We start from the raw sequence: 12,776 nt of genomic DNA, 5'->3' as shown, positions 1-12,776 counted from the left end.
CGACGCCTGCGATGTCGATTTTCTCTCCTGTGGTGTGCGCCTCGTTCGCGCAGCTCGGTCCACGTTCCTCTGCATCCTGGTTTCCCTTTTCTTCTGTCTCGAAGATGGTTTTGGAATGCTCTGGACCGCTCGTGTGGTGCGTGTCGTGGGTCGTTTCCGATTCGGCGGAGACTTTTTCGACTGCTTTAAACCACCGCCTCCGTGGAGAGCGTCGCGTTATCCGGATGACTGGACAGCGTCATCGCTTTTTGTACGCTTCCAAGGCATCTTTGCGATTTCATCGTAAAAGAAATCTTTCCTAGACACCGGGTGGTTCGTGAGCACCTTTCTCATTTTCGTGAGGAAATAATCACGAGGCGGGTGATACTGCGACGCCGCAAAAAATAGTCGTCGCAAACACCGTGGCAAATCACGACGGTGATCAACCATTAATTGTAAATGATGGCTGAAAAATGCCGCGGACATGAACAACCCACAATCATTGCTATAGCGTTCCTGACGTGGCGAAAATCGTTTCACCAAACGCAAAGCCGGCCAAACCTTTTTGAGGTTCTCATTGAGTCGTTGCTCCAAAATTGGGGATGGTGCGGAATCATAAAGGGATAATTGGATGCCTGTTGCATCCCCGTCGTCTTGCTCCAAAATGCCCGCTATCCAATGCTTCATAATAAAGATTGGAAAATACACAAAGCCGTGCTCGCGCACCATCTTCGTAAGTTGTTGGGTTTTTTCACGGTCCAAGTACACCATTGTATCCGACGGAACGATACGTTTTGGTGGGAGGTACTGCTCGTAAATTGCGTCGAGTTCTATGTTTGATGTTTTGCCTTCGAGCATATCGCCGCCCCACACCTCCTTGCCGAATTCGCGGGCAATATTCGACATATTTTTTGATGTGTGTGTGGATTTCTCCTTCAAAACGACGGCTGCCGTTCCGCCGTGCATCAGTTTTTTGGATTTTCCTGCGGTTCGCCTCCTCGGTATGTGTGGCCTCTGCTTCCTGCGCTTCCGTTGCCGTAACCGTTTCGCCTGCTACCATTTGCATAATTTCGTCATTGGTAACGCTTGTAATTTGTTTGACGCGTTTGCGTGCGCGGGCGTTTGTTCATCATCCGAGAAACAAGCTCACGATCATTGGCGTTGAGAATGTCCAACTTTGCGTACAGCGTAGCGGCTAACTCTTCCCAGCTGCTCAAGTCCAACGCTCCAGTTTGTGATCCGTCCGTGCCCAAAATGGGTGCAAATTGCGCCCCGCCCTCGAGCAGGTTGTGTTTGTCGTCCTTGGCTCGCCTGAACAATTTTTGCGATTTCTTTTCATGGACGCCTCCTCCCTGGATATTTGTCGCTGTGTTATCCGCCTCTTTCCGCGCCTCCTCCAGCGCTATCCGGTTGAAACGCGCCAACCGAGCCGTCTCGGGTAGCAGAGGGGTGTCCACTTTTGAGAGTATTTCGCTCCACTCCAGACTGTCACCTTCAAGTGCGCTGGTAATATACGTGTTGTAACGATACAAACGCGACGCGCTTGGCTCATGTACAAACAATTCGTACCAAAGAGCGATCCGCTCCGCAAGGCTCATCTCCTGAGTCCCCGGCCCCATCAGGCCGAGCAGGACAACCGCGGATGCTGCCATGATCGGTGTGAGAAGCTTCGCTTCGATGGACGCCTCCAACCTGGCCTGTAGTCCTTCCATCGGGTCTGCCGCCTCGCGCAAACGCTGCATGAGTCTCTTGTTTTTTTCCTCCGTAGCCATGTACTTTCGCATTTCCTTATCTGAAACTAAGGATTGCGTGTGCATCATTCCCCTCTGGTTGTTTGGCGGGTGTTCTTCCAAGGTCACCCTTCTGTCATATGATCTGGCGGATGCTGACCTGTCCCCTTTGCCTTCGAGCAAACCGGTGGCCATACCCAGGCACAACTCGATAAATTGGGTGTGCTCAATGCTTCCTTCGAGGTACATCTTTTTTATCGTTGAGGCTGAAGTTCGGGTTTCGGGATTTGCAAAATAGACTTTCATTTTCTCATCAAGCTCCTCCTCTGTGAGCCGTCTGGTTGGCTCCATTGTTGCGTTGATGTTTGATGAGTCGTCTGATAAATCGTCTGATAAATTGTCTGATAAACGGCGTCTGTTTAATCTTTGCTGGCGTAACTGAGCTTGTTTCAATCTTTGTGTCAGAATTCGTTTTTGCTTTCGTTTTTGCGTCAGAGACCGCATTAAACCCACTAAGATTACTTACTGGATTTGTATCCAATTCCATAAGAGACAGAAGTAGAAGGAGAGAGAACGAATAATCACTCGATTAAGAGATAACAAACATACACACATGTGACATCACATTTGTAGAAAACCACTTCAGGAGCATATCCGCACACAAGGTGCACTGGACCAAACCGTTCCGGGTACACCCGGGTCCGGGGTACCAAAAATACATTCGGACCAGACATCTCGGACGAAACCCGGACATGCATTCGTCAGAAACCCCCGCACCACATACTGCATAGCAGTGAATGTGCGCCACTCACTCGGGACGCCGGCCGACCACATGGTACCGACCCCCTCGCTCGGACCTCCCCGTGTCGAACTTTCGACACGTCCAGAAAATCAAGTATCATTCGATTGCCTCCGTCGAAACGACTTCGCCAATGAAACCCTAACCCTAACCCTATCCCCCTAACCCTGACGCCGCACCCGCAAACGCGTTGAAGCACAAAAAAACACCAGTGCTGAGCTCCCATCCTGCGTAAAGACCTTGACTGCAACCAGGGCGCACGCGCCGATAAAGATCATGCACGCCCTGGCGCTTTGGTACGATAATACTCGCATGTAAGCTGCATCAACGTGTCAATGCATGCCGTGCATTCTCACTCAAAAGCAGCTGCTCGACACTCACCCCAAAAGTGCAGAAACGCAAGCCACTCCAGAGGACGCCGAGGAAACCGAGGGACCTCCCCCAGAAAAAAAAATGGCGAGCAGCTGCGAGGTTCGCACTAGCCAGCATCCGCTAGTCAAGGGAGCGAGTCTCACGCTGCGGAGAAAAATGGGTCTTCTGACGAGCTGAAACACGTAAAGTTGACGGGATACCAGTGTCTTGAACAGGAGCACTTTCACGTGTGTGCTGAATCTGCGCACAAGGGGGAGAGTAACCTGATTCCATGACGCGGGGAATTTTCACCCAGCGGTTTGACAAGCCACATCAGGAGCACCACACCTGCAACCACGCTGGCGAGATGGAGCAGTTCAAGCTGTGTTTCAATAGCGGCCAACACAGGCGGTAGCACCAGTCGCGTAGAACACTCGGGTTATCAGAGTGGTAGTCGACACCTTTCCATCCACGACACGGCGTCCTCAATAGAATGGCCTTGCCCTGAACTACAGCAACCGCACTGCTGCTCGCGGGTGACCTTTCCCGTCTACTTTTGAAGCCGCTAGTCCACGGAGGGTGCATTGCCAACAGCACCAGTGAACTGAGAAGACGCAGCCGACAAAGACACGAGAAAGTTCGGCAGTACGGCCCTCTGGGCGAAACGCGGAACTTACCCAACGGCGTCGCGCTACGTCATTAACCGTCTTGGACCACGAGGCGGTTCGGAGGCGGTTTGGAAACGCCTTTTCGCACCCGGTAAAAGACTGCACTCCAAACATTATGGGGTCAAGGAAAATGATGTCACCCTACACTCTGAGACCGAAGGATGTCCACGGAGGAAATATGTCACCAAGACCTCTAGAAGCCGCGAAGAGAATACCCATCACACCGGTGGCACCACCCGAGGGCGTCCATCATGGAATAGCAAGGGCACAATGCCTGGCGGAGGCGCTGTGCTGCGATCCAAAAAAACAAAAGATGTGGCAGCACTCCGTTTGCTTCGCTGCCGCATCTCATCTCCTGCCATCCCCATCCGCCCCCTCCCCCAGTCACAGTCACAGCACGCAGCACAGCAATGCCCAGTGACGATAGACCTGCTTTCTTTCTTTGAATGCAAGATCCCAACCACGGTGCGACCAAAAAACAGAATCGCCTGACAGGGCTCTGGATCAAAAAGAAAAGAAGCTAGCTGGGTAGCCCTGGCAGCAGAAATACCTACTCAGCTGCGCTACAACACAGCTCATCTGGCACACACACGCACACACCAGGGATGTGGATTGTTTGAACCAGGAGGATGAAAATTTTGGCGCTGCTAACCAAAACGGAGGCAGGTGTAGTGTTCGCCGCGGCCGGTCGAGGGGGTCCAAGAAGAGGCAAGTTTCCGCGAGGTGAGTGTGTCAAGGGGCATGTGCACTAAAAGTTTCCCAGTAAAGAACACTCGGAAGCTACGCGCAGAAATTGCTCGCAGTACACTAGCTTGAGCCAAGCTAAAGACCCACCGCACACTGGTACACCCCAGCGGAGTCGATATGGGGAGGTTTCAGTGGCAAAAGCGCGTTGAGAACTGCACCCACACTCCAGGAGTCTGGAATACGGTGCCCCAGAGTGCAGGCACACCACGCACACGACGTGCCTCTGGCGGCCGAACCAGGCGTGGCTACGCTTCAAATGTGAACACATCACCGAGGTCAGCAACGCAATGGCAGCTTCTTTGTGCTGTTCGAGGCGGTACTTGGTCATTCGACGGCAGGCGGAGTTCAGACGAGAGCCCTAACCTTGTAACAGTGTTCCCGGGGAAAACATCGTCCACCCCCACCCCACCCCCGCGCGACCGCCAAGGCCACTCTCCCGAAACGTTCGCAGAGATCTCGCATAAACTCACCTCGCAACAGGCGGTGGTGCAGGGAAAAAGACATCGAAAATTGTTGTTGAAAAGCCACGTGGTGGGTGAACAAGTAGTGGGACGTTCAGGCGAGGGTGCAGTCACAGGCTTGAATACAGAAGAAATGAAAGAGGCAGGACAGGTGATTAGAGGGGAGGAGTCAAACAAGTAGTGAGGGTAGGTTTCACAGGCGGGTAGCTCACGCATCGTAGGGTAGTCGGTGGAGCCTTGACGATCTTGAAGAGAACTCTAGCGGTGCGCCAATGCCACACACGCCAGACAACCCTCTTCCTCCACCTCCGCTTCATGTGCCGTCTCCCGGTGGGCTTTGTTTTAGCAATGGACCCCCAATGACGAGAGGCATCACAGGACAGTCTCGGTGTAAGATGCCCACTGGTGGGAGAGTCTGAGCTACCCTGGCAAATGCAGGCAAACAGCGATCGGCATAATGGAGGCGGCTGAAGGATGAGCTGTCAGAGGGTTGAATAGACCCTGAGTCAAAGGCTCTGCACAGGTAGCTGGGTAGGGTTTCTCGACAGTGCTGGGTCTACCGGTACATTGCACCATGTGAGGGGGCTGTTAACGGCTTGTGTGGTGGAGTTTTGAGTGTCACCAACACGGTGTAGGGGATGAACAAAAAACGTGCGAAACGAAGAAAAAGTTATTATAGATCTTTCATCCACCTATCCACGCTCTCGCTGAGCCTGCCGTGCGCGCCGGGGATCTCTCCGGCAGAGCCCGAAAGAGGGGGACTTTTGGGGTGCCGCCTAAAGGCGTCTCTCACAACGCAGTGCGAGATATATCTAAAAAAACAAAAAGGATATACTTGAAATCAAAGCTTCTGGGGGGTTGAGGGTACGGATATAATAGAAAAAACACCGCTCGTCATTGCGGCGAGGCAGTGCATCTCTCCTGGACGGGGGAAAACCAATTAAGGGGGAAAGAGGGAAATTTTTAAAAAGAGAAGGGAGAAAAGGGGAAAAACTCTTCTGTTGGCAGGCGAGGATGAGCAGTAGTTGAGTGACATGAAAACAGCTACACGCACACACACACGAGATTACCTCGACGGGGAGGAGACTTTCCCTGCTACCCACATATCCGCACTACCTTGAAGAAAAAAATGTTATTGATGGACGCATGCTGCTTGTTATCCAAACAAGGAAACACTCTGCTGTCGCCGACGTGTCACTCTACCACCGACACCCAAGCACCTACGTGCACACACAGCCGCAGCTCAGCTCTGTGTCGTCACAGTTGCTATAATAATTCAATATGCGAGCCGTTTGGCATTGGACAGAGTCACGAAGACAACCAGCTCTGCTTTGCCCTCCGCTGAGTTGCTTTGGACACCTGCTTCGCGATCGGTGCCAGACACACAATGGTGAATTGCACGCCCATTGCCAATATGAGCTTCGTTCAGGGCCCCATGCTAGGTCAGAAGGCGTGGCATCTGGAGTGGGGGATAGTAACAGGGACTGTTGTAGGAACTCATCCGGTGACCTTGAGAAGCAAGTAGGCCAGCCCCAGGCCATGGGCCTCTGAGCAATCCGCAGGCAGCCTGCATGGTAGTGCGTCTCCCCCGTCTTCTCCAATGCAGCTGCGCTTCACAAAGTAATGTGAAGACTCTGCATATGGCAGGAGGGGGAATCGTAGGAATCACCTCACACGACTTTTGGTCACCGCTCCTGCCCTTACAGTTGTATCCATGCTTTGTTTCCACGGCACAGATCCTACCAGCCCTGCTCGACCGTGCGTGCGCTCAGGTCTCGCCTTCTCCGATGCTGGGGCATCTTCCGCGGCTTCCATCCTGTTGAGAAGGCGGTCCTCGGTTTTCTGTTCCTCTATGTGTCGGGGTGTGTGGTGTCTGAGCGACTTGCCCGTACGGGCAGCGGAAGGCAAAAACGCCACTGCTACGAGTGGGTGGCAGAAGGACCCATCGCGCCCTCCCTCTGTGACTGTGCGCTGTCAAGAAGAGCGGGTGTATAAAGGAGGAGGGACCCGTGCACACAAATGTGCTTGCGCGCAAACACACAGACACACACACGCACCCCATCTTATCAAGACGACCCACTTCCTTGGCAGGACACGCTCAAAACGCGGGTATCATGAATGTGTGGAACTAGGCGCAGACGGTTTCCTGCCGCCTCGTGAGCTCGATATTCTTCCACTTCCAGATTGGATGATGCAGATCAATGGCCTTCTGCCGTAGCCTCCTCACGACGAGCAGCATGGTTTCCGAGGATGTCGGCCTCGCGTCTGAGAGTGGTGGCTGGGTGAACGACTTCGTAAGGCAGGCTGCGGGCGTCGCATGCTCTGACACGACCCATTTTGCAAACTGGTAATGCGTGGTCCTTGTGTACTGACTCGCAACCAGAAAAAAACCTACTACAATGAGAGGCGCCGCCTGCAAGTCAGTGAGGCTGGGATTCAAAAAAAAAACAGCTAAATAAAAACCAGATAGGTGCGTCACATGCATCAGTGGTCTCAACTTGCAGCACCTTACAACGGAGCACGTCGGAACAGCCGCGCGCACCAGGTTACCCGGGCACAGCGAGCACTTTTTCCGAGCGCACACAGCCTTGTCGTCACTGCTGCTTGATTGTGCGTAGCTCCTTCGCTGCAGCGACCATGTTGTTCAACGCCGCACGACACTCGTCCCACGTCCGCGTTTTCAGGCCGCAGTCGGGATTCACCCACAGCTGGCGAACCGGAAGGTACTGCGTCGCCTTCAGCAACAAGTCCACAATAGACTGGGTGTTGGGAATGTTGGGGCTGTGGATGTCGTACACACCCGGACCGACGCCGTTAGGGTAAGTGAAGTTGGCAAACGATGTGAGTGGTTCCATGTCTGAGCGAGAGGCCTCGATTGAGATCGCGTCGGCGTCCATGGCCGCGATGGTCCGGATGACGTCGTTCACCTCCGCATAGCACATGTGTGTGTGTATCTGTGTCTGCGAGGTGACGCCAGACGTGCTCACGCGGAAGCAGCGTGACGCCCAGTCTAGGTACTCGTCCCACTTGCTCCGTTGCAGAGGCAGTCCCTCTCGTAGGCCTGGCTCGTCCACCTGGATGATCTTGATGCCGGCATGCTCGAGGTCGCACACCTCGTCACGGATGGCGAGCGCCAGTTGCTCCGTCACGCTCTGTCGAGACAGGTCCTCGCGTACGAACGACCAGCAGAGAATCGTGACCGGGCCAGTGAGCATGCCTTTCACGGGCCGCTGCGTCAGGGACTGTGCGTAGGTAGACCAGGAGACTGTCATCGGACGCGGCCGACACACATCGCCGACGATGATTGGCGGCTTCACGCAGCGTGAGCCGTAGCTTTGCACCCATCCGTTCTGCGTAAAGACAAAGCCCTCGAGCAACTCACCAAAGTACTCCACCATATCATTCCGCTCCGCCTCCCCGTGGACGAGAACATCGAGGCCAATGTCCTCCTGTTGTTTGATGGCGTACGCGATGTGCTCCTTCAGCTGCGATTCGTAGACTGATTGCTCAGTGCGACCCTTCTTGAACGCCAAGCGTTGTGCGCGCAGCTCGGCTGTCTGCGGGAAGGACCCGATTGTTGTGGTAGGCCACAGAGGCAGGTTCAGCTTCTTCTGCTGCACACGCCAGCGCTCCGGGAAAGCATCGACGCGACGAGCGTCAGCAGCGGTCAGAGCAGCCACGCGGTCCCGCACTTCCTTGCGCACGACGCGCTTGGTGTGCTGCCGGGCTCGGAGCGGGGCGCTGTACTCGGCCACGGCGGTCTCGCTCCCGGTGACAACGGCCTCCGCTAGGAGCTTCAGCTCACCACACTTTTGCAGCGCAAACGCAAGCCACCCCCTCACCTCCGTGTCCAGCTCCGTCTCGCACTCCAGATTGATGGGGGAGTGGAGCAAAGAGCAGGACGTGCCAATCCATACTGCACGCCCAGGAGGAGACTGCTGACGCAGAGAGGCAAGGAGGTGATAGGCATCCAGGAGATCCGTGCGCCACACATTTCGGCCATTCACCACGCCCGCAGAAAGGACCCAGTCAGCCGGCAGCGCACGCTCAACCTCGAGCGCCGACTGCATCTGCAAGCTTAGGTCGATGTGGAGCCCGTTCACCGGCAAGGAGGCGATGAGCGGCAAGTGGTGCGACACGCTCTCGAAGTAGGTTGTCAGTAGCAGTTTGATGTCAGCACCGATGGCCGTGCGCAAAGCGTGGTATGTATCGCGGTATGCACGCACCCAGTTCGACTCGAGCTCAAGGACAAGCACCGGTTCGTCTATCTGCACCCACTCCACACCCGAGGCCGCCAGACGCTTGAGAATCTCCGCGTACACCGGCACGAGCTTTGAAAGCAGGGATACGCGATCGAACGGCACCTCACTCTTCACCTTGCCCAAGTAGACATATGACACAGGGCCAAGGAGAACCGGCTTCAGGCGCTTAGCGTCAAAGAGCTCTTTCGCCTCCTCGAGCTCCTCGAACAGCTGCGGCCAAGAGACACGGAACTCCGCCGACTCGCTCGTGAACTCGGGCACAATGTAGTGGTAGTTGGTGTTGAACCACTCCGTCATCTCAGACGCTGCCACGGAAAGGCCAGTCGGTGCGCGGCCACGCGCCACACGGAAGAGGGTGTCTAGATCGAAGGGGGCATCTGCATCAGCGCCGTGACGCAGTGGTACATTACCCAACATCAGACTGGTTGTCAGCACATGGTCATACCACGCAAAGTCCCCGACGGGGAGAAGAGTCACACCCCTTTCACTCTGCCTCTGGAGATGCTGCTTGCGAAGGCTGCTACCGCTCTGCCGCAGCCGCAATTCTTGTTGCTTCCCCATTTGATACGCGCCCGCTCGATGTTTTTCACTGAAGACTGCGGCCCCCTCGCGTGCAGTTACCGGCCGGAGAATAGTGCCATGCCTCGGGGCCTTCACCATTTGTTCTTACCAGTCTGCAACGACGTGCCCCTCAATGCAGACGAAGCCTGACCATCGTCACCGATAGTTGGTCCCTCCCCTATCTGCGTTGGCCATGGGACCGCTCTTCGTCAACGCTCCAGAATCGAGGGAGAGAGAGAGATGCGCTGTCCTTATGCATTTGATAAAATCGGGGTTGGACCGTGCGCCTCCAGTTTGTCTACGCACATGCTGGTGCACCTATCAATGAGGCCGCTGACTATCTAGCTACGTCGGCAGCTGTAGATCGCAATTATACCTCCCCATATGTGAACCCCCGGTGTCGCTCGTAGATCTTCGCTCTTTTCTTACCCGAGCGCTCATTACGAAGTGGTATCACCAACTGCGTAAGAACATACGCACATCGCCATACCGTTTGTGCGCGGCCCCCGCGATTCGCTGCAATGTCTCCACATGACTTGACCAACGGGGGGAACCCTTGTCTCGCCATATGGCCTGGTGGAACTATCGAGGATACGCTGCGGCGAACACACACCACGGCTTCGGCAGCGCCTCCCTTTGGAGCGTGCGGGGCTGCGTCAGCCGCTGTCGCTGGTGTAACATCTCGCATGAGCAGAAATGCGCGCTACAAGGTGGTACTTCAAGGCCCCGAGAATACCACCGTGCCTGCGGTTCCTCGACCTGGTGTGGGGCGGATCAAAGAGAGGTGTCCCTACTGTGACTCAATGCATGTTTCACTCCAGGTTCTGCAGAAGCATTGCCGATCCCTTCACCAGGATCGACCTCCGGTGGCAGACGGGGTTTTGTAGCTGTCCATTCTGTGGCGACTCCTTTTCCCTCTGAAAAAAAGGGCAGGGGAAACCACGTGACGTGGTGTGCCCTCGATCCCGATCGGTGCACGGACCAAGGGTATCACATTCTGTGCGCCGTTCTTTCTTCTGGAGCAGCAAGCACGACTCTCGAGCTTCATTGCAGGGCCCCGGTGAGTCTGTCAGTCACATGCTGGTGTGTCCTGTTCTCACTGAATGCCGGAGATGCTTCGCAATATCGCCAGATTTGCTCAAGGGCGATGGTTTGGGGCCCTTCCTGTACTCGAAACAACTGACACTATTGATAGAAGCAGCTCTGGCTCTTGTTCCCGGTGGTCTAAACGCGAGGAAAGAATAATTAAAAATTGCAATTACTGGTGCTGTTGACACCCCAGTTGGTCACTGTGGCGTTCTGGGACCACACCAAATGTAGCACACTTTCTGCACTTCTCTGGAAATATGTAGGCGTGTCCGGTGCGCTTTCGAGCACAAAGTCCGCATCAGCCGCGAAGGCACGTAACTATTCAGCTGCTCCTAGGCTATTCCAGGGGCGTGTCCGGGATAGGTGAAGATAATGGAGGTCCCCACAGAGGAGCGAAGGAAAACCTCTGAAGGTGCCCACGAAGCGATGGAGGAGAGGAGGGGGAAGCGAGAAAATTATCTTCATCCATAGCGCCAAGTCGCGGTACACTATCTTGACGATAGTACCTCCACGACAGAGGAGTCCTCATCCTGCGTCTTCCACAGGAGCCTCGAAGACCGGACGCCTTCTTTCTAGCGCACAGATATTGCCGTACTGCCACGCAGGTTGGTGCGGAGATTGAAAAATGCTGTGTGTCCGGGAGCCTCCTAGGTGCACGGAGGATTTGCCAAGAGCCTCGCCATCAGAAGAGGGGAAAGATCCGCGTCAGCTGCAAGCAGTGCACACCGCTTGACCTTGCTCGGTTTGTTCACGCTAGACTGTGCGATCGTAAGAGGTCCGGGGTTAGATTTGACATCCCCGCACCGAAGAAACCATACTCTCAACAAAAGGGCTGCCGAAGGCTGCCGAGCCCTGGGGCCAGGGAGAGCGCCTGCAACGTTGCCGCACCAAAAGTTGGGGGTGCTCAACCCATTAGGTCTCGCTGTGAGAGCATCGGCGCTTAGGTTCCTCACTGAAGGGGTACTAGTCTCCCAAATACCACGAAGAGGTGACCCTACAGTCGCTGGGGAAGAAAGCTGGAGACAGACAGCCTCCTCGTATCCAGCTCCCCAAATGCTCTCCATTAACTCCTACTGCCCATAGCGGATGCCAGCTCACCTACCAGTACTGACGACTTATAATCCTCGTTGATGTGAAAAGCAAACTGAACCCACGGAAGTTGCTGTCACATTAGCTCATAGAAGCACGTGACTGAAACTACTTGCATTTATGTCATCTACGCCAAACGGAGGATCGCCTGGAATGAGAAAGCATCAAACATTGTTGACTGAGGAGAGTACAAGAGCAGCTCGGAGAGCCTCGTGGCCGTGTGTCATGACAATTTCGAAAAGCGGTTCTCGCTTTCTTCAACCTTTATTGTTATCTTTCAACCAGCAGTGAGACGTGGTCGACGTCGTGCGGAGCAGGTGTAGCAGCCAAGACAGATATTTGCTGCGGGGCATGCGCATATTCTAGTAAGGCAGCTGGTACCATCGCTAGCGGGGAAAAACGAAAAGCTGAGAATCTGTACATAACAGCATGCCTTCGCCCGCGAGAGGATCAGAAGTCATCTATCGACTTCATGTGGCAAGAAATAGAGCTCACGCAATCGTGTTGCTGCTCAATCTTCAAGACCATTGTGTTTGCATACTGAACCGCGAGAGAATGAGGTTAAGAGGATCTACCAATGTGCACATTGGAGAAAGTGCAGAAGACAACAGCTTGCCTTTGAGCCTTCAGTGTCAATTATTCCCTGACGCTCATAAAACGAGGGAGATGTCGAAAAGATGTTTGTGACACCCACAAAGCGACAACATATGGCGGAGGGAAAAGAGAAGAGCGTGGAGAGCCAATGTTGCAAGTAAACAAACAAAAAAGAAGTTGAATAAATTCGCCAAGAAGCAAATCATTCACGCGCTCCTGTCCCCCTTTGTAATAGATGGGACTAGGCACAACTCCGTTCACAGTGTGGTGCTGAAAAGTTGATGACATCGCAATCAAGACGATGCGCCTTCTCTTGAAAGCGTTACGTAGTTAATGGAATCACCAAGAAGTCATATCGAACCAAGTACAGATTTTTTGGCAAAAAAAAAAAGCAACGCAAGGCAGAGGTACAGGACATTCGGACAGATGGTGTGGTTGCCCTGAAT

General features: G+C 54.2%; 1 protein-coding gene across 1 annotated transcript; it reads right to left on the bottom strand.

Moving 5' to 3' along the window:
- Positions 1 to 7,329: 7,329 nt before the first annotated feature.
- On the bottom strand, positions 7,330 to 9,558 carry JKF63_05716 (uncharacterized protein; the record flags this gene model as incomplete). Its single annotated transcript, XM_067901671.1, has 1 exon — positions 7,330 to 9,558. The coding sequence occupies one exon, from the start codon at positions 9,556 to 9,558 to the stop codon at positions 7,330 to 7,332; it is 2,229 nt and encodes a 742-aa protein (XP_067756937.1).
- Between the last annotated feature and the right edge of the window lie 3,218 nt (positions 9,559 to 12,776).

Source organism: Porcisia hertigi, chromosome 24 (assembly GCF_017918235.1).
Source record: "Porcisia hertigi strain C119 chromosome 24, whole genome shotgun sequence".
NCBI lineage: Eukaryota > Euglenozoa > Kinetoplastea > Trypanosomatida > Trypanosomatidae > Porcisia > Porcisia hertigi.
Note: the sequence above shows the minus strand (reverse complement) of the source record. Positions and strands in the feature narration are given on the sequence as shown.